The 22,694-nt window shown below is 34.2% G+C and overlaps 2 protein-coding genes across 5 annotated transcripts in view; both read left to right on the forward strand.

Moving 5' to 3' along the window:
* Nucleotides 1-12,721, forward strand: part of LOC142643387 (rRNA (cytosine-C(5))-methyltransferase NOP2C) — a 34,863-nt gene extending 22,142 nt beyond the window's left edge. The window contains exons 7-12 of one of the 3 annotated variants that reach the window (XM_075817998.1): nucleotides 2,580-2,824; nucleotides 3,517-3,724; nucleotides 9,104-9,204; nucleotides 10,448-10,529; nucleotides 12,066-12,127; nucleotides 12,347-12,721. In XM_075817998.1, the coding sequence (XP_075674113.1) occupies nucleotides 2,580-2,824; nucleotides 3,517-3,724; nucleotides 9,104-9,204; nucleotides 10,448-10,529; nucleotides 12,066-12,127; nucleotides 12,347-12,488 (840 nt within the window). In that variant the 3' untranslated portion in view covers nucleotides 12,489-12,721. Of the gene's footprint in view, nucleotides 1-2,579; nucleotides 2,825-3,512; nucleotides 3,725-9,103; nucleotides 9,205-10,447; nucleotides 10,530-12,065; nucleotides 12,128-12,346 lie in introns of all 3 variants that reach the window. The other 2 variants (XM_075817999.1, XM_075817997.1) reach the window with 2 other exon arrangements.
* Nucleotides 12,722-19,983: 7,262 nt separating this feature from the next.
* On the forward strand, nucleotides 19,984-22,691 carry LOC142642321 (uncharacterized). 2 transcript variants are annotated; one of them, XM_075816676.1, is made up of 3 exons: nucleotides 19,984-20,343; nucleotides 21,721-21,856; nucleotides 22,335-22,691. In XM_075816676.1, exons 1-3 carry the CDS (start codon nucleotides 20,218-20,220, stop codon nucleotides 22,370-22,372), a joined length of 300 nt encoding a protein of 99 aa, XP_075672791.1. In that variant the 5' UTR covers nucleotides 19,984-20,217; the 3' UTR covers nucleotides 22,373-22,691. The 2 variants fall into 2 exon arrangements, 1 of the variants encoding a protein (XP_075672791.1); XR_012845639.1 differs by lacking the exon at nucleotides 22,335-22,691 and having other exon boundaries at nucleotides 21,303-21,861.
* Nucleotides 22,692-22,694: the final 3 nt, after the last annotated feature.

Raw genomic sequence — 22,694 nt, forward strand, 5'->3', positions numbered from 1 at the left:
TCTGCGTGGGATTCTCTCTAGATTTGAGGAGGTGTCAGGGCTAAAAATTAATCTAGGAAAGTCTGAATTGGTTTTAGTTGGAAATGTGCCTAATCTACATGAGTTAGTGGAGATTTTGGGCTGTAGGGAGTCTGCTCTTCCGCTAAAATATTTAGGTCTTCCGTTTGGTGCTACCTTTAAAGATAAGACGATTTGGAATCCTATTTTGGAGAAGATGGAGCGAAGGCTAGCTAATTGGAAGAGGTTATATTTATCTAAGGGGGGTAAGGTTACCCTTATTAAGAGTACTCTCTCTAGCTTGCCTACTTATTTTCTTTCTCTTCTCCCTATTCCAGTTAAGGTGGCTAAGCGGATGGAGAAATTACATAGAGATTTTCTTTGGACTGGTATTGGTGACGAACATAAATTTCATTTAGTAAATTGGTCTAAGGTATGTAGGCCAGTGAAGAATGGAGGGTTAGGCATTCGGTGTTTGAGAAGGTTTAAATCTGCCTTATTAGCCAAATGGTTGTGGCGTTATGGTTTGGAGAATGATGCCCTTTGGAGAAGGGTCATTGGGGCGAAGTATGGGAATGAGTGGGGTGGTTGGTGTACAAAATTTGTGTCTGGGGCATATGGTGTTTGTATGTGGAAGTTCATTAGAAGTGGCTGGTTGAATTTTTCAAAGTTCCTTCGGTATGATGTGGGAGATGGTACTCGTGTGAAGTTTTGGGATGATGTGTGGTGTAGGGATTGTCCTCTTAAGGAGGTGTTTCCAGATTTATATAATGTTAGTAGGACAAGGGATGCTTTGGTCTCTGAGGTTATGCGCTATGCAAATGGGAGAGTATTTTGGGACATACAGTTTCGTTGTTTATTGAATGATCAAGAGTCACAATGTTTGGATTCGTTTATGGTTTTGATATATTTCACAAAGGTGCGGGGTGTTGGTTTTGACAAACTTTGTTAGAAGCCAGCCAGCAGTCGAGGTTTCGAGGTGAGTGGGTATTATCATTCTCTATCCCCTTCTACTGCCATTTCTTTCCCATGGAAAATGGTGTGGCAATTGAAGGTTCCTCCTCAGGTAGCCTTTTTCTCTTGGGCTGCTGCTTTAGGCAAGATTCTAACTATAGATAATCTTCTTTGGAAGAGGCATTTTATTGTTCTTGAGTGGTGTTATATGTGCAAAAGGTGTGGGGAATATGTAGATCATCTCCGCCTTCACTATCCTATAGCATATGAGATGCGGAGTATGGTCTTTTGCTTGTTTGGTATTTGTTGGGTGATGCCGCAAAGGATAGTGGATTTGTTGGATTGTTGGTCATGCAATTTCAGACGACATCATAATATAGTTATATGGAGGATGGTGCCGCACTATTTGATGTGGTGTATCTGGGGGGAATGGAATACTAGAAGCTTTGAGAGATGTGAACGGTCCATTCTTGAGTTTAAGTCTTTTTTTTTTACTCTTCTCGAATGGTGTTTAGTTTTACCATCTTTTTCTTGTCTTTCCCTTCCTGTTTTGCTTGATCATTGTAATTTGGTTTCTTGATATTTTTGCCTCTTTAGTACATTTCCTATGTACTGGACTGTGTTTTTTTTAATAAAATTTTTCTGTTACTTATCAAAAAATAAAAAGATTTGAGATATAAAAATGAGTTCAGAAAATGAATAAACGCCCAACACTGACCAAACAGCACCTTAATATTGGTAGAATTTGTACAATGGCAACCTTCCCATAGAATTTGAATTTAAAAAAAAAAGAAAAAGTGTTTTTAGGTCCCAAGGGGAGAGGGAAGGAATGATTTAAACTAGTGACCTCTGCTTCATATGGCTTGGTCCCCAACCAATTTTGCTAACCTTTGGGGTCCCAGAGAATTCAAATTTGAGAGTTGGATTCTTGAAAATCTTAAGCTCAAAATTCCAATTTTGATCTAACTTTGTTTACTCAGACAAGAGAAACCAACATTTGGAATTCTCAAATTACCATTTTTGGTGAAATCTCACCTCACAACTTCTCAGCCAAACATGAAAAAATATAAAAAAGAAAAAGATTAAGAATGGTTACTACATATGAACCGGCAGATGAACAACAAAATATCCTTGGTAAGAACCTTCCATTTTCTACATATGATATGCTGTAGAGGTAAAAAAGATTGGTGTGGGTTGATGCCCAGAAGAAAGCATGCTGAAAGGAGCGGTAATGTTATGCTAGCATTGTGATATGGTGGAAAGTAAAACTCAACAGTTCACTTGCATTTGATTTACATTCCATAGTAACTGGTTCTCTGAGGATTTGGTATGTTGTAATAGATACATGGGTCCTTGCTGCAGAAGAAAAATGCTTTTTAATATAATTAGGTCTTCTGCTTTTGAAAAAGTAAATTAATTTCACTTATAAAAAAAAAGAAAAAGTAAATTAATTTCTATCCAATTCTTTCTCATTGATGAATTTATGTTCCTCCTTGATATTGAGAGTGTTGAAATTTTTTCCCTTTTGTAAATGGAAATTTACACCATGTAGTAATCTGATCATCTTTTTTAGTTTCATTTTTTTTGAGTCCTAACTTCTTGCTTCTTTTTGATCGACTCATTTCTAGGTGCTTGACATTCAGAAACTGGCTGCTGAAATGGGTTTGAATTGTATAACTGCATTAAAGTTGGATGCTCTTAAATCTGTTTGGCGAAGGAATGACTCCGATATTACTGCCGATCTATGTTGCAGTGAGGAGACAGATGGTGTAACTATTCAAAGTTCTGACTTACTGGGTTCACATGTGGAGAGAAACTCACCCATCATTGTGGAAGGGATGAGTACTGAGAAGAGTGGCAAGGAAAGTGGTAGGTGAATACTTTGATCTACTGAACTTTAACCCAAAAGCACTAAAGAAATTTTGGCTCCACATTTTGATAAATATTCTGAAGTAATCATCAAATTTTCTTTGCTTATCTAAGCTGTAAATCTTGATATATTGATATCATTTTTTTTTTTTTTGAAACCACACGGGGGAAATGTACCGGAGATATCATGTTCTTAAACTTTTAGAAAGATGGCAAGATGTACTTTTGAGTCAATTTATTATTCTTAACATTTGGCTAAGATCACTCTGGCCACTGCTCCCATCATCATGTATTTACGGTCCAATTGAATCTAGTACACAGTAAATGTCAGGCTGATGCACATAGAAGACCATCTTTCCATTCAAGTCCATAGCGGGGAGTGGGGCTGTGACCAGTTAGTCAGGACAGAGTGTTTCTCGATTTATTCCTATTCTGTTGTACATACTCAACATAATGAATCATTAAAAAGGGCCAAAAACATGCTACTGAAATGTTGAAAAAATAGAATATATAAGCATTATAGTATTGGTTAGATTTGTGAAGTTAAAAATTTTCTATTCTGATGTTACCAGAATGCATGTTCTGTATTTGATTTTCTTTATGTATTGTTTTCATATCTGTTTCCTCTTTGATGTTTGTATAATATTTTTGTCTATGGTTATGAATTCATCTCTAATTAAGTCATATATTAGTTAGCAATGAAAAAGCAAATGAGAGAACTTATGTTAGCAAAGCTGACATCAGGAAGAATATACGAAGAATGCGGAATGGCTCTGGACGAAATCAGTGCAACGGTGGTAGGGTTCAGAATTCGAAAGGTTTTTCTCCTAACAGCTTTGATAGAGTCCTTCTTGATGCTCCCTGCTCTGCCCTTGGTTTGAGACCCCGGTTGTTTGCTGGAGAGGTAGGACAATCCAATTTAGATTGCCCTCTATTATTTATTTAATTTTTATGCTGATTCTTCTGTATTTTTGTTGATAAGTAATTAAGATTTTTTTTTTCCCCCTTTTTCTTTTTATGTTAAAGATGTTGGGTTTATGAGTTAATTATGTAGTGGCCCAGGAGGCCTAATTATATTGTAAACCCCAGCTACACCTAACCCTAGTAGCTGCTAGGGCTTTATCACTGTGCAGGCCTATATATCAAGGTTTTGAATTCCGTTCTAGATTGGCTACTAGAATGGAATATTTTGGTACCGGTGTAGACTGGTGTGTGTGTGTGTATTACATATTCCATAATCTCATTAATCAATAAAAAAAATCATAACATAATACAATTATGAAAAGAATAATTAATAAAAATTCATAAAGTGGTCTTCAAACTATTTTTATTTAATTTTTTTTGACTAGTCTAGCATTTCTTTTTGTCTTTTTAATCTTTCTTCTGCAAGACCCTTCTCCCTCTATTCCCTCTCATCGTGTATACGTCCCACATATAAATTTTATACTTTTTTACTTTAAAGTTTAAAGGTTATCTCTTCTTTTTCTCTGTTTTGAAATCTAATAAGTCAGTAAAATCATATCTTTTTAGTTTTTTGACTGACAGTAATAACACTTACATTTTAGTCCTTTACTCTCTCTCTCTGTTTGGTCGAATAGCAAATGGAGATCTAGGAATCTTCTTTCCATTGTATACTTGCTATTGCTAATTTGCTACTGCATCTACAGCGAAGTGAAGGTATGTTCAGATTCAGATCTACTTTCAAATGGCTGGGTGTTTTTTCTGTGTGAAAACTATGGCTAGATTAGATCATATCAGATCAGAATATTTCCAACAAAGCCCAGAAATCCATTTTGGTCCAGAACGTGTATTTCAGATGGAATGCCAAAATTTGGGCCAGAACACCGGTTCAGGCTGGTACAGGGTGGAATCTGAAAAGAAACAGGATGGGGGGAGGGGTTAGATGCACCAGTCTATCCACTGGAATGAAAAATTCTGGCCGTTCTTGGCAGAACAGAACAAAATTCAAAACCTTGCTACATGTATACCCTACATATAGCCAGAGCTTCCGTGAAATAAAAAGATAACAACTAATGAAAACTAATCCTAACTTAACTCATACTAATCCCTAACCAAATAAAAGTCTACAATTATCCAATTTCCTATGAGATAAATACAAAAATCTGAAAAATATAAATTCTAAAATGATTTTAGTTGTGCTCATACTTCACTTCTGTTAGAACCTTAGTGCATCAAATGTTCATACATGGAAAGTGCACACCATTCACCTCCAAACAACCAATCAATTCCACCACATGGTAGAAGATTATATTTAATAATTCAGGAACAAAATCAACTCACTCTAATTCTCTATCTTGCACTGCACAAACAAAATCTAGGGTTTCATGACCAAACACTCTCATCTTTTGATGATTACAGTAAGTTACAAGAGCATCATAATCCTCATCTATGTAAATCAAATTGGGAAATTCATGTTCTAAGGAAACCCCCCTCCACATCACGTCTTGTTAAAGGAAAATCCTTCTACCATCCCTGCAAACATAGAACCTGTATGGTAAGTGAAAACTGTTTTGTGTTTAAAGTTTCTGTAAAATGTGTTTTTATACCCAAAATACAACTCATCTTGTTTGGCTTGATTTTCCACCACAAAACTATCCTCAATTCTCCATACAATAAAAATACCACTACCCACAACTGTTAGTGGTAAAAATATTCTTCATACAGTAAAAACTATACTCAACAGACGGAGTGTAAATAGTGGTGAAAAATCATGACAGTTTTTAAGGGAGAGACGAATAGAAATCACAATCCCACCACAACTCCCTGCTCCACTGCAAACCCCACCCCTGCTGCAAAACCCAAACAAGCCCGACCCAGCCCCACAATTGGTGAAGGAAGCTTGAGAGAGAGAGATGAATGGAAATCACACACTACCGTAACCCCAGCCCCACCACAGCATCCACCCCAGCCACAAAGCCCCCAACAAGCCCAGCCCAAGCCTGCTGCTGGTGAAGGAAGCTTTAGAGAGAAAAACGAACAGAGAGAGAGAGAGAGAGAGATAATCATATAAGAATGGGTTTAAAGGAAAATATTATTTTAATGAATAGTACTCATGAAATCTGAATCTAAAAAGGGAAATCACCCAAAAGGTGTTTTTAGAAACTATTTTCCACGGTGATTTTGGATAATAGTTTCTTGAAAATAGGTGCCAAACAAAATTTTTCTTGTGGGACCCACTGTTTTAATTATTTACACTCCGTCTGATTTGAGTAAAATATTTTACATGTAAAAAGGGGTAATTACAGTAAACACCTTTTGGTTTGGCTCATTTTAATAGTGTCTACCCGTGGTTTGAACTTTGATAATTTACCACCTGAGGTACCCTCCGTTAGGCCACTGTAATCCACCTCAACTTCTCAGTTCTCACCATTAAAAAAATGGGGGTAAATATGTCTTTGCTTTCCTTTTATGTCTCTCTCCTCCCAAAACATAGAAAATTTGAAAAAACAAGGTAAAAAAGTTGGGGTATGATAAAAATCAAGAACAAATCCATTTTCTCCAAAGAACATAATTGAATCTTCAATCTAGGACAAACAATCTGAACCAAAACACAGTCTACACGCAAAGCTTAACAAACACTGCTTTCTGTCTTGATCTTCTTCGTCTCCTCCTCCAATCCCAATATTCTCGCACCCCTCTTCTTCTTCTCCCACCTCACCCATTTTGACTCACCATAAATTTTCAAATTTTCAACAAATGGGTAAACAAATTTTATCAGTAATACACCCACGCACATCCAAACCTAAATCAAAATACAAATACCAACACACCCACATATCCAAACCCACGGATTTGTCAATAACGTAAAAGTAGTGGTGTTGAGTTAAACAAATTTACTTTATAATTTTAACTTCCAGTTCATATCCACTCTCAATTGTTCTTGTTGGAGTTGGTGATGGACCCTTGGGAAGACATGAAGAATTTTGATGACAAGATCCCTGCACGTGAATTTGATATTTTTCAGGTATCACAGTAATAGCACACAATTAGCTTTGAATGCCATATAAGTTCTCTTAGTCTTATCATCTCTCTCTCTCTAACTTGACTCAGCTGAGTCAACTCACCCACACTCTCACTCTTTCTCTCTTCAATATGGTACCATTAGGAGCTCTAGGCAGCACATGGGCTGTGGGTTACATTTTTCTGCAATGGAGGTCAAGACGCTCATGGGTTTAGAGGGTTGTGACGGTTTTGCTACGGGTATATGAAATCTGAACTTGTGTGTGTTGGTGTGAAATCTGGGTTTGCGTGGATGAGAGAAATAATTTCTTCCAGAGTGGTTTTTGCACAAGAATCCATCTAGGTCTGCTTCAAAATCTAAAATTTCCACTTCCTAGATCTTGAATTGGCTTCCAATGGCATTTTTGGTTGAATTTTAGATTTGGGTCTGCTTCAAAGTTTGTAAATTTTCATTATTCATAACTTGATCTCTTCAAAAAGGTTTTGGGGCTTCTCAATTTGCTAGAGTTGCAGTGTTAGGTGGAAAGAGGATTAATTCGTTTTGTAATAAGCAAAGGAAGGAGCAAAGAGAGGTTATTTGTGCTTGCGTGGTATCTCCACAAAACTTGAGAAGTGATGAATCCTCAGCCACCAAATTCAATGTAATTCTTTGCATTTGAAATCATTCAATTTCATACTAGTTTAAATGTATTGCATTTTATTGGTTACCTTGTTTTTTCTTTAGATTGGCTCATACTACAAATTCTATCCTATATATCCAATAGGATATTGTTGAGTTCTTAAAAGTCAGATCCAAAAGTGATTAAATGATGGTGTCATCAAAATAGACCCTACTAGGCAACCTGTGGTCACCTCAAATCCAGTATTTGTAATAGTTGAGAGATTTTCTTTACCTGATAGCTGAGATCTAGCCAAGCATAGCCTATTCTTAGTTCTAGCACTGGAAGAGCAATTTCAGAGGAAGAAAAAAATCTCAAAATATGATGAAAGCTATTTTCAAGGAGAATGGAGCACTTGTGTTAGCCTAAGGAATAGCAAGTGCTAAGGACGATTGATTGCTTTGCAAGTGGCCCTTGAGATGAGGTTATATAAAAAAGAAAAGAATAAGCATCGTTTGAACGTTTTGAATAAAGTAGGCAGGGGGGCAAAGACCAAAGAAAGAGCAAAGGAATTCAAACTCACGTAGAGTGTATGGATTTCGTGTGTAAGTTTCCAATAACTCTCAAGGAGTTTTTGCCACCTAATTTTGTAGAAGAACTTGTGATGAAGGAAGAAATGGGAGAATGTCCTAAAGAAGTTGACAATAAAGAGGTGATGCCTTTATAGAGGAGGGTAGCTAATAGGGGTAAAATGATAAATTCCAAATCATGAATAGGCACTATTAAAATAGGTCTAACGATAGGTGGGTTTACACTAATTTTCCTTGTAAAAAATCAAGTTTTTGGTATGACAAGTATAATTTTTCAAGCAAACTACCAAAACTGAGGTCTCAGCCACCAGGACCGCTGCAGGATTGGAAGCTCTAGACACCATCGTCGAAATGGTGTCTCCAGTGACTGAACTACCAACAACAATGGCCAGAATGGTGTCTTCAGCAACCAGACAGCCAGCACCGCTGGCCAGAACAACTGTTTCGGTTATCAGACTTCTGGCACTGGTCATCGGAACGATAGCTCTGATAATCGGACACCTTCACCGATCGCTAGAGTGGCAGCTTCGGTGACCAGACCACCAGCACCAGTTGAAGGAGTGGCAGCTCCAAACACCAAATTGCTGGCACTAGCAACCTAGCCTACTGGACTGGTGACCTAGCCACCAAATGGGGCGAGAGGAAGCAACTGTGTGTTTTTGTAAAATGTTTTACCAATTTTTAAGGGTAAAACATTTTACAACTTTTTATAAAGGATTTTACGGTCAATGGAAAATATTTTACTAGTTTGACTATATTTTATATGCAAACAAACAATTGAAAATGAGAAAACATTTTCTAGAAAAAAATATTTTAGTTAAAAAAAAAAGAGCGTAAAAACAAAAATTTTTGTTCAAAATAGCCTACCAAACATGTTCTTAAAAAGCCAGAAAACACTCCCAGCCACATCTTATGCTCCTCCATTTGGCTGGGAATGTATGTAGAGATTGAGGTCTAATTCAAAATTAGGATTGCTTGTTTGAGCATATGCCAATCATTATATTTTTTTTCATTTAATTCATGCTAGTGCTATAGACATAGTTTATGTTTTAATGTTTGATTTTCTATTATCAATTGATTGAGAAAATATGATATTAATTTTTTTGTTGGCAGGATACAATTGAATCCTTAAGAAACCATGCAACGTATCAGAGGAGAATGTTTGACCAGGCTGTTCAGTTAGCTCGCCCGGGTGGAATAATCGTGTATTCAACGTTAGTATGCATGCTTTGTGTTACTCATTGTATTACCACATGTTGACATTTCAAGTGCCTCACCATGATAACAATAACAGGCATAATATTCTTAATTTCTTAGTTTCATATCATTGTTATCTTTCTCTCTCTTCTATTTACTGACTTTCGATTGGTACTGCCCACTGGGTGGTTGGACCAGTAAATGTTCTAAGTTTTCTTAAATTGTTTGAATGTGGAGGAGTGAGGAGCTCATTTAGTAATTATTTTTCCTTGATACTCTTTTCATATTGTTATGCATGTTTGCGTGTGATTGCATGCTATATCTAAGTGTTATGGTGCAATAATACACAAATACTTATATCATAATGGACAAATTTTTTCCTCCAAACTGGTTTGAATGCATCTTGATGCGGGAGCACAACTAGAAATTATTTTGGAATTTCTTAGTCGAAATCTATTGACCTTTTTAAAAAAATTTTCTTTTTTTTATATATATTTTTTATAGATTTTTATTGGATTATATCATATTTTTATATTTTTTTCATTTATTTAGTTTGGGATTCAGATATGGATTAAATTTCATGTTTTTAGATAGGGATTAGTTTTAGATTATCTTTTAGTTGAGAGTTATATGGATGTTATCTTAATCTTTATTTCCTGGAAGCTCTATAAAAAGGCTCCAGATGGTTTGTTTGTAGTCATACTATTATTATTTATAAAAATTCTTTCCTTCTTGAAATTTTTCTGTTTGTTGGTGAAGCCAAGCAATCTTTAGGTTGTGAATCTTAAGGTTTATAGGGTTGTTCTAGGTGGTGAAGCCTAGGCTATCCTGTATCAAATCTCCTTCAACTTATTACATTACGTGGTGATTAATAAAATTATCTATGTGCATTATTTAAGTAAGTCACATGATTCATTATATAGGTCATGTGAATGATTTTATCAATCGCCACGTTATGGGTGGGGGGAATTTTTCTCTAAACCGGTTTAGAGGTAAATTTTGCCTATCATAATAGACTAATCAATAACTATGTATATAATTTCTGGTTCAGGCTTACTGTTCTAGATCTGTTCTAAGCCCATTGTTTGTGTACATAGGTCACACAATCAAGATTAACCCAGTGACTTTGGTAATGCCTAATGATCTTTTGTATGAACACTGTTGCTAGTATATTGCTGATTATTGGAGCAATAATGTTTATTGTGTGCATCATCATACCCTGAACTGAACTGTTTATACTGTCTTTTTTTTTGGGGTTAGGTGTACAATAAATCCTGGTGAGAATGAAGCATTGGTACGATATGCGTTGGATAGATATACTTTTCTGTCCTTGGTACCTCAGGTTAGAACCAAAATTTTACCTATACTAGTTGCCAACCCATGCAATGCGTGGAAATATATTATTAGTTTGTGATGTGGTTTAATGTACAATTTATTCTCTAAATTTATTGTAAATAATTTGCTCTCAAAAAATTAAACAATTTTGAAAATTAATTTTTATCTCTATATTTTTAAAAATTTATAATTTTATTATTTTCGGTGTTCTTTATTGATATTATTGTTTTTTGAAGTGATCCATATTCTTCTAACTATTGTTATTATGCATTATATTTTGCTAATTTCTTTTGGTACAAATAAAATTTTAAGTTTTAAATTTATTATTCAAAATTTTCATTTTCTTAAGGAGATTATCATCATAATCAAAACATTACAATTGATATTACTAAAACAATTGATAGACACATTCAAATTCAAATACATAGTCATATATATAGTCATGTAGATTGTGTTTTGATATGAACTTAAATTCTCTCTTCCAAACTAAGGATTAACTCAAATAAAAATCAAACCAAAGTTATGAGAGAGAGAGAGAGAGAGAGAGAGAGAGAGAGAGAGAATAAAAGGTATAGTTGTAAATACCAAATTTTCCAAGTTAGACTATATAATAGAATAACATAATGTGAATAAATTCTATATTTATAATAATCAAAGGAAAATAGCTTAAAGTATAGTTCAATACAAAAATTCATCTACTTAAAGTAAAAATGCACATACACGGATTAAATTAAAGATTCCAAAAGAAAGAAATATATATATATATATATATGCACATACACAGAGTAATCACTTTTGTGTGTGGGAGAAGTGTGGGAGAATAGTTCAAAACAAAAAATCATAAACCTAAAGTAGAGATGCAAGAAAGAATTATAAATCCACCAATAGGGGAAAAAAAATAGAGAGAGTAATCACATTTTTATTTGGGAAAAATATGGATTGAATGGAAGAGAATAATATATTTTAGTAAAGAAGACCCTCTACTTTTAGTAAAGAAGAGGAATGGATGGGGGAAGAGTAATGGTAGGGTAGAGAGTAATGGAGAGATAAAAAAGGTAGAAGAGCGGGGATTGTTAGAGGAAGTGAGGAATGAAAAAAGAGGAGTTAAAAATGGAGTATAGTTGCAAATAGTTAGATGACGTGACACAACGAGGGAGTAACAATATAGAATGCTACATGTCGGCTTTTATATATTATTGTTATATAGATATAAGTTTGTAAGGATTCAAGAGACGTTGCTCAAGTTTGAAGAGAAGATTGATACTGATTATTCGATCACTGGAAAAATACTTGGAGTAAAGAGACAGAACCAGCTTCCCTTTTAAATTAAAAAAAAAATAATAATAATAATCAAAACTGTTTTATAATCTCCAGTACAAACCATAATTTCATTATCACGTTGGTAGCAGTGGCATTTTCTAGAATAAGAGGTATCATGTTGATGTTTATTTCTTGATTTTTTTTTTTTTTTTTCAGACAGGGTAGGTGGAAATGCCATTATATGATTGTTCATATCTAATTTTGATTTTTATGGTACTTTCAGCATCCAAGAATTGGAGGTCCTGGCCTTGTTGGCCATTGTGAATTTCCTGATGGATATATCGAGTACGTACTCTTGTCTAGTCATATGCCATTGAGCAACTCATTGATATCATTTCACTTTATATAGATTGGTGTTGGTTTTCATATAAATGTATGACAGCCTATTTTACGTACTTGTTATGAATTCTTCTACCAGTCTCCTGATAATAATAAATTTTGAAGTTGATTGTTCCTACTTGGTAGATAATAAGCCATATAACTACTTCAATGCTGAACTCACAGGGAATGGTTAAGACCTGGGGAGGAAGAACTTGTGCAGAGGTTTGATCCTTCATCTCCACTCGATACAATTGGATTTTTCATAGTGAAGTTTATTGTTGGGCCTAAAGATGCCCAATTTGGGAAAAGCTGTGCAAGTTCATGAGAGCATAAATGGTTAAGGTTGTTATAAATGAATGATCTCATGACATACCAAATTGCCCTTTTATTAGTTAAAGTTTTGGATTACCATGATTTTGAAGGCCTTACTAGTTCCATTGAATATTTTTTAGTCAATTTGGTAATTTACATTGCAAATGAAAATTTTAAAAATTTCGTTGTGGTGATCATAGTTTAATTTTATTCTATGAAAAATCGCTATTGAGCTTAAAGGTGCCATCAAGTTATTAGGGGGGGTGCGTGTGTGTAGTTTTTTTATTTTTTTATTTTTTATTTTAATATCTTTCATAAATTCATTAACAAATATCCCACGGCACCTGGTTTAACTAACTGTACCTATGAAATTTGAGGAAAACAAGTAAACCAGACAGATTTTCTATTCAATTAAAAATGTGAAATGGATTGTGAATATCAGATGTTAATAAAAAAAAAATCACATGATACAACTTGTTTTTGTCCATTTTTTTAACTTTAGGGATTAGCGATTTAGGAGTTAGAGATTTAGAGGCTGTTTGGTTTGATGAGTTTTGAGTTATATAACTTAGTTTTTATTAGGGCTGTCCACGGGTCGGTCCGGGTCGGGTTTGTGCCCAACCCGGAACTGACCTGATCATTTCGGGTTTCTTAAATCTGGACCCGCCGTCGACCTGCCGGAGGTAGCGGTTCGGGTGGTCGGAGGTCGTCGGTTTCCGATCGGGTATCGGGCGGGTTCGAACTGTGTGAATCTCGCCGGATTTTGCAGATATCATCGCCGGATTTTGCCAAAATCTATGGTTTTTGCAGGATCTGACCGGATCTCAACAAGATTTGGTCGGATCTTGAAGAGATCTCAGCAGATCTCGAAGAGTCCGGCGAGATATCAGTGTAAGGCGAAGAGATCGCGAAGAGATCGGGCGAGATTGCGATGAGATCTCGGCGGATCTCGAAGAGATCAAGCCAGATCTTGATGAGATCTCGGCGAATCTCGACAGATCGGACAAAATAAGGCCAGCTAACCCCTCCAATCGGCGGAAAACTGACATTTTAATGCGTTTTCCGGTCGGGTCGGTTGAACATTGGTTTTTCATGCTTAAACCTGTCAACTGACCTGCCGGTATCGGGTTTTATGGCCGAAGACCCGCTGCCGACCGTCGCCGGCGTCAGATCGCCCGGTTTTCAAGTCGGGTCGGCTGGGTTGGGCGGGTGGCGGGTCTTCTTGGACACCCCTAGTTTTCATCATTCAAAACTCAAAAAATGTGGGCTCCGCTGAAATGTAAGTTATTTGGTTTAGTTTTTGAGTTGAGTTTCCATAACTAAAAATTCAAAATTTGGGAGTACAGCGTTTAGGAGTATCCAAAATTTGATTTATGAGTTTTGGTGGTTTTATTGTAAATCTGCCTGCTAAACACCGAAAGGAGAAGAATATTTGTCCTTGTATCAATTTCAGATGACTAGGAGAAAAACATAGCATACAAACTATAGTAGATCATATTGATGAAGGAGGCATTTTTCTTATGGCATCCATAAGATCCTTGATTTCATTCAGACTCAAAAAGTTCAGAAGTCACTTGCTTTAAAGCCGTTTCTTTAGTTCATCCAATGTTATGGTTCCACTGTTGTTACTGTCTATTGTTTTGAACAGCTCTTTCAAATCACCTATTTTCTCTTCGAAAAGCCTCTCAGCTATGACCTGCACGATCGACGATGAAATTTAGAGCTCAATTTGCTTATAAATTGTCACCACCACAATAAATATTAGGCCTAGGTACAATAGTTCAATGAGGACCTGTAAACATAAGAGGAACAGTAATTCAGCTTCAATGCACTCTTAAATCTTTTTTACAGGATCTATTTTAATGATTTGGAAAAGAAATTGAAAGATGATATAGAATTCTAGTTTCCCTTCTCCCTCACACACCATTTTTAATGATTTAAATTATTCAGAGATTTTGTTTAAGCTGTCTGTAATAAGATTATTTAGCTCCCACAGAAAAGGAAATAAATAATGACAGCAAAAACATATAGGATTCAACATCTAAATGATGGTGAAATTATATGTAAAATTAACCATTAACAAATGGTTAAAGTTTTGACATAGAAATAATTATAGCAAAAAACATATAGGATTCAACTATTAAATAATCATTAAATTATATGTAAAATTAACTATCAATAAATGGTTTTGACAGAGATATGTGAAAAGATTAATATTATGTTACAAACAAGTGTTTATACTTGTTTTTGCAAATTTGTATTCAAGAGTCTATGAGGAGAAAGCCCAAGAAACCCTAAGCCCTCTTTTGGGAGGAGAGGAGAAAATAGAATGGAATGGAAAGAAATAAAGAGAATAATTTTAAAATATTCTTTCATTCTTTTATTTGGAAGTTTTTATTGAAGAAATGGAAGGGCAATTCCCTTCTTTGAGAGTTTAAATGGTAGGGAATGTAATGGATATGAAGAAATACTCATTCCTCTTTATTCCATTAAAACCTCAAGTTTTCATTCCTCCGAAATTGGAAAGAACTAGTAAGTTACCCGTGCGATGCACGGATAATATTGTAATATATTATGTAAGATAATTTTGAAGAATGTTGTATATGCATTATAACATAGTTGTTATAGAACTTTATTGGTAATGCGTTCATCATAAAAAGTAACCATTATAAATTGCACACACATATCTATTATAATTATTCAATTGAAGTAATGAGAAAAAACAATTTTGGAAGAATATTATAGAATAAAAGTTGATATAGAATGAATCTTTCTCTTTCTCTTTAATTCTAAAACAAAATAAACATTTTAAACACCCACAATCAATCACATCTACATCATTTACAAAGCCCACAAATCTACAACTTTCGACCTTAACATCAAAATCGTAATTGCTGTTGTCACTCAATATAAAATGCAAGCCCTTCCTTGGTTGTAGCCAATTTAAACGGGTTAGGATTAGATGAAACAACAATGTTAGAGCTAGGTAGGTGTTGTTGAAAAATTGAAGGTAAATGACATCATTTTTGGTCTGTGTGTATTTGACATGGTATGGCATGAAGGACTATAGGTAGGTATATATAAAGGGGTAGAAGTGCAAGAGGTGAAAATGGTGCATATATTAAAATGTAAAGAGCTTTGTATGTATATGCGAGAGATGAAAAGTCTTGAAACATTAAATCAAATGATACAAAAAATATTTATTTTTAATTAGAAAAGTCTTGAAACAATGAACCAAAATGAAATAAAAATTTAATATTTAATTTGTTCTTATCTCTAATGTAACACTTGAAAATATTTCAATTCTCTTTACATAGAATACGGTGCTTGGCAGAACCTTATACTTTCTCACCTGAGGTATCTGCTTATGGGTGTGTGTGTGTGTGTGTGTATTGATTGATTTAATTAGACAAAAACAAATATGTCTTGAATTATTGAACCAAATGATACAAAAAATATTTATTTTTGAATTAAAAAAGTCTTGAAACAATGAATCAAAATGAAATAAAAATTCAATATTTAATTTGTTCTTATTTCTAATGTGACACTTGAGAATGTTTCAATTCTCTTTACATAGAATACGCCACTTGGCAGAACCTCATACTTTCGCAGATGAGGTATCTACTTATATATGTATGTGTGTGTGTGTGTATATATATAGATTGATTTAATTAGACAAAAACAAATATGTCTTGAATCATTAAATCAAATGAAACAAAACATATTTATTTTTTAATTAAAAAAGTCTTGAAACAATGAACCAAAATGAAATAAAAAGTCAATATTTAATTTGTTCTTATCTTTAATGTGACACTTGAGAATATTTTAATTCTCTTTGCATAGAATATGCCACTTGGCAGAACTTTATGCTTTTTGACGTGAGGTCTTTGCTTTTATATATATATTGATTGGAGGGAATGAAATTAGATTTAATAATTTTTTTTAATAAAATTCTCAAAATATCCCTATATACTTAATCCCTTATTTTAAAATAGGACTCTAATTATAATATTGTTATAAAATGATTTCATTCATTTTCTTTTATGTTACTCCCAAACAAAGTTAGTAGCTTTCGTTCAACAAACTGTTTAACCACAAAATTAAAAATTACCAAAACCCAACATGGAAATTCCAAACCCAAAAATATTCACTCCAGCAAATATTAAGCACTATAATATCAATTTTCATAAGATTTCTTTGTATAATTTTTTGGCTTTGTTTTCTGAGTTGAATTTTATACTCCATCCATTATAACATATTTTCCACAATTTTAAACAAAAACTATTGATTGTACTGTTCCAATTGTATACATCATGTGTACTTGACATGGGTTCTCTTTTTTAATCAATAAACTTTGCTATTTATAATTAAAAAAAAAGTACTAAAAAAAAAACTAATTTTTAACACTACCCAGTAAATAAAATATTAAAAAAAAAAAACATGTTTTGACTTTGCATGTGCACATGCTAAAAGCCTAAAACCCCACTCAAAAAACAAAACCCAGAAAATAAAAAATAAAAAAGAGCAAAGCAGAAGCAAAAGCAAGCCATAACTACATGATGTAAATATGGGCATTGTTAGAGATGAAAGAAAATAAATATGACAAATTAAAGAGCAATGGGAAATGAGAGAAGAAGTTCAGTAGTGAACGAACCGAGATCGGGCTAATGTCATTTCTAAGGGGTTGACTGAGGCATGATGAGGTGAGGTGAGGGCGTGCTAAGGCCGTGAGGCATGAGGGGCTGACTGAGGCGTGGTGAGGAGGAGTGATGAGGCGAGGTGAGGGGGAGTGATGAGGCGTGGTGTGGCTTGTGAGGGGCTGACCGGCTGAGGCGTGACTTGTGAGGGGTTGAGGCGAGAGGGCTGAGGCGAGAGGGCTGAGGCTGAGGTGAGAGGGCTGAGGCGAGAGGGCTGAGGCAGTGAGGCGAGAGGGCTGAGTGTGTAGTGAGAGGGGCGGTTGTGTGTAGTGAGTAGAGAGTAGAGACTTAGTTAGGGTTACAAAATTAGATAATATATATATATATAAAGGGGTGTTTTAGTAATTTAACATACCGGGTATTTATTCGGGTCGGGTTTTGGGTCAGGTCTGAGTTTTTTGATAAAACCCGGACCCGACCCAGACCCGCTGAGGGTTTTTTTTTTAAAACCCATATCCGACCCTATTCTTTATCGGACCGGGTAAAACCTGGCCCATTAGGGTCGGGCCGGGTATCTGCGGGTCGGATCTAAATTGCCATCCCTATCGAGGAGCTCTGTTCTAGTGGATGAGAATGGTTACGGGAGTTGTTGAGATTGCTACAATACTTTCTCTGTTTCCTCCTCCCCTTCATTTGAGCCTCTACCCTTATTTATACTACATCTCTTCCTTCATCTTTAGCCTACACGTGAACAGTTGATGGTTTATACTGATACTTGTCCCATTAGCCCACTCTAGAAGTCTTCTAGGGTGGTTGTAAGGCTGCAATAATACTGTTCAGATGTTACCTCCTTATTAATGCGACCAGAGAGTAAGCTACAGAGCATTTAATGCAGTGGTAACAACTTTTCCCTAGATATCTTTGGAGTTCTCATCTTTCTTGTACGTTTATGGCGCACATCCCTATCACTAGAGCTTCTTGGAATGTCACTTTGATCATTAGGATCTATACCCGATCTGCGTTTAGCTTATCCGAGGAGAAGTATCTCCTCGGACTCGGACTCGGACTCGGACTACTCACGCTCTCGGCCAAAGCCCCAAAACACAAATCATTGATCTGGGCCCATGACCTCACAATGTGTATAATAAAAAAAAAAAATCACATTCATCAGTCAAAAGAAAGATGTGTAAATTTGTAAAATTGCTATAGTAATCATATGAATATACACAGTTACTATAACTTTGTGTATCATTTTTTATTTAAATTTCTCTCAGCTATTGTTTAATCAAATTCCTCACTTTTTCTCTTCTCACTTTATGAAGATATTAATAAAAAAAAGAATAAAGAATAATTATTTAAACAAAATAGAGTATAAAATAAATAATTTGACATGAGTGTTTTGAAAATTGGTTACGTAAAAAAAATTATATTAAAACAGACAGAAATTTGTACATAACCTAATGTGAATACTTTACCAAAAAAAAAAAAAAAGAGTTCTATTTTATTATTAAAAACAATTTTTTTAACAGTAGGAATGGGAAAAGTTAAAACTAATAAAAAATTTATTGTTTAAAAAAATAATTAAATTATTAAACAATTGTAACAAAATTTCAAAAGTGGATTGATTTATCACATCAACCCACATGATCATAGCCATAAAGGTGTAAAGCAATAAACATGCGTGGAGAAGTTGATAAGTTTGGTTCAGAATAATGTGATACGATAATAAATACAAAGGTGTAAATACGTGCGGAGAGTTAAAGAAAAAAAAATTGGGATATCATATGGCCTTAATCTCTCTTTAAAAATGGGTTTTAGTTAATTTAATTGATAAAGTTTTTAATGATTGAATAAAAGATTTTGGGTTCAACCTCATTACACAAAAAACGAATTGGTGTTTTGGTCTAATGATAAAGAGAGCTATTATCAGGAGTGAATGCCATAAGTTGAAACTCTCTCGCAAAAAAAAAAAAAAAAATCTTGTTTCTTTAGATTTAATATAATAAAAAAATAATGTTATTTTTTTTTTGAGAATAAAAAAAAAATGTTATAGATGCTAAAATTCTCACAACTTTTTTCATAGTGATTAAATTGACAATCTCCACTTATATCAATTTTTTACCCACCATTAATAACTTACTAGCTTGTAACTCCATGTATATGCATGGATACACTTAAAGATATACAATAAGATGTATAATATAATTCTTATATATATAATTTAAATACTATTAATAGTCTTTTTTTTTTTTGTTAATTCTTTAAAAAAATTTTGTAAAGACATTATTAGGTATAAAATGTAAATTGTCCATTTTTTTTATTTATTATTATGAAACACTTTTTTTTTTTACCATTCATTTATTCTAGACTCTTTGGTTTTTGTGCTTAATAACTCACTTGGATGAATATTTATGATGTGGTTCCACGTTTGATTCTAAAATTAAGAAATAAAACTCTTTAAAAATAAATAATTTAGGACACATTACGCAAAATTAGAACTCTAATTTGAGTTTTTCTTAGTTTTGCTTTATATATATATATTACCTAGGCAGCGCTAGAATTTGTTATGTATCTAGATTTACTGAATAAAAAATACTTAAATATTTTGGATATAGTGTGGTTTAAAAAAAAATAAATATGCACTCTACTGGTCAATAAAGGGGACCTCTTATTATTTTTTAAATGAATCTGCTTTAATTAAATTTGTTAAAATAAATATATATTATATTATAGTTAATAAAAGTAGGCTTATTTAATTTGGGCCTCTAGGCAATGGCCTAAGCAGCCGATACTGTGGAGCCGCCCCTTATCTTAGTCTTACCTCAACTTCTTCTTAAATCCATTTCTCTATTGAAAAAAAAAAAAAAAAAAATCATTTCTCTCTCTCTCTCTCTCTCCTTATATCATTAATAATTTAATAACAATTTAACATAATGGTAGAAGATGGAGGGTCTAGTCTAACCCAATTATATACATTCTTTAATCTTTATGTGGATGGCATGATAGTAACAAGCCCATGATCCTCCGTTTTGTTGACGAGGAGAAACTATTTCTGATAATGGGGTTTCCTGTTTTTATTGTTTTGGTGATTACGTTGTTTTGCAGATGCTGGTAATTTTTTACATGGTAGTGGACTTGGTTGGTTCGGCTGTGATATACGGTGTTGGAGCTCCAGCTACCGGAGTTTCGGTGGAGATTAATGTTTCATACTTGGATGCTGCTTTTGCTGATGTGACTATCTCTCCTACTCCAGTTCTTGTTAAGCTCGTCTTTAAATTATTCTACTTGTATAAAAGAGTCTTGAATCTGGTTGGTACATGTTTTTGACGTAACATTGAGGATTCAATGTTTTTTTTACTTAAAAAAAAAAACCTTTATAACTTATTTACAATCCTACACAATCTAATATTGAGTCTATCTGAGTATATTTATATATGTATACATATAAATATATAATATTATATATTTAAATCGAGCTTGACTAGTAGAATAGAGCCTAAACTTAGACTTAAACTTGACTTATTTGTGATATATATGAATGTAAACATGCTTTTTTCTGAGTCAAGCTCGAGTAGTTCATAAAAGGCTCAGTTCATTTATAGCGCTAAATATATCTTATGCATTGTGGCAATATTTTTATTAGTGGTAGTCTAATTATTTTCTGCTGCTTTAGTGCAAGTGCATTTTGGTTGGATCTATTGACGAAGTATGCAATGAAGTCTTCATCACACAAGATTTACCATGCATTTTTTTTTGCCTATTCTCTTTCTTTGTCTCTATTTCTCTTCCTTGACATTTGAAGACTTTGATTTGTAAAAGTGAATACCGTTGTCTCTAATATTGATTAGAATTGGAAGTTGTTTGTATCACTTTTGTTTCATATATCTTTTTAAGAAATTTTGAAATGAAAGCTTAGTTTCTTAAAAGCTATAGGATCTCCTAGCGAGCCTAAGAATCTATGACATGAGGTGCTCTTAAGCAAATTTGGGATGCAAAAGAACAATCAGGGTTTCATTCCACCTTTGGAGGGACACAACAGATCCCTGGAAATTCTTTTTTTTTTTTTAATTCTCTGGTGTTTCTTCTCTTATAAAATAAGTTGCCCTCTAAGTGATTGCCAAGTTTTATACAATGGTGTGCTGTTTGTTTAGACTCCATTGGGTTATGCAACGGATTGATATGTTTTGCAGCTTGGCAAGGTTCTTTTGGTAGGCATATAAACATTGCTTTTTGGAAGGCGTTACCCCATTGCATCGTGTGCTGTCTTTGGAGAGAATGGAATGCTAGAAGTTTTGATGGCTGTGAACGGTCTATCCTTGAAATCAAAACCTTTTTTCTTTTTTACCTTGTCTTGTTAGATTGGAGTGTTGCTTTTCATTCCCCTCCTTGTATTTCTCTTTTAGACATGTTTGAGCATTGTAATTTGAGAGTTTGATTGTAGTTCTCTCCAAGTAAACTTTTTAATACAATTTTTGTTATCAGAAAAATAAAAATAAAAGAACTGGAATGACCATGAGTACATTATTAACAGCCTTCGTTTTCTTGCAGGAACTCATTTGTGCATGATATTTAATGTATTCCTGCTAACAGCTTTTTTTCTTAATGCAGGAGGAAATTGAGATTGAAGCTAGGGTCTTACGTGTTGGGAAGGCTATTGGTGTTGTCAGTGTTGAGTTCAGGAAGGAGACTGGCAAAATTATTGCTCAAGGCCGTCATACCTTTACCTTCCTGTCACTAGTAAGATGTGAGCATGCTTCTAATTTGTCACTCATATGAATATTTTGAAATTGTCTACCTTTTGTAAACCAAATAATGTGCATTTCATATTATTACCAGAATATATGCCTATGGTATGAGTAAAACCGTTGTCACATGCAAGAAGTGCTCAATTGATTCTCCCATTAGACTGATAATATATATGGAAGCTTTAAGTGCCCTTTACAGTTTTGGGCAGTTCACTTGCATGGAATTTCGAATTGGAGTAAGATGCAATTACAACCCTCTAATTTTGACTTAAATTTTATCAAAACCTTGAACTTTCAATTCTTTTGACACATCCCGTGTGCTTCTGAAAAGCTCTTGTAGTTCCTTCCGTTTAATTTCCCTTATAACAACCTAATGAACATACATAACTGGACAATTTTATCTGGTCCATGTTATATTTTGAATTTTTGAAGCATAAAAATGAGGAAAATTGACTTTTCCACACTTGGTCTTCGTAGGTTGGCCAATTCCTTCACTGCCACCTTCATTTGTCTGACACTTACCCTTCAATAGCTGCCACCAGTTTCTACAAACTTAAAGCCTTAAAGATCATTGAATCACAGTGCAATGATTCAGACTTATAGCCATTACTTTTTGTCATCTGTAACAACCTTTGAAGAAGTCACAGAGCTACTCATCAATGTTCACAACCACCACCACTCTCAAACCGACTGCTGGCCCCAAAAACGCCACAATCACCATGGTGATTCACAACTTCTGTTTCCATAAAATCACATGTTATAACTTCAGAAATTTGGTCAAATTATGTGAAATTATACATGGAAATGAAATCGGATAATGTGGCCTTCATTTGATCA

Source organism: Castanea sativa, chromosome 7, assembly GCF_040712315.1.
Source record: "Castanea sativa cultivar Marrone di Chiusa Pesio chromosome 7, ASM4071231v1".
Classification (NCBI taxonomy): domain Eukaryota; kingdom Viridiplantae; phylum Streptophyta; class Magnoliopsida; order Fagales; family Fagaceae; genus Castanea; species Castanea sativa.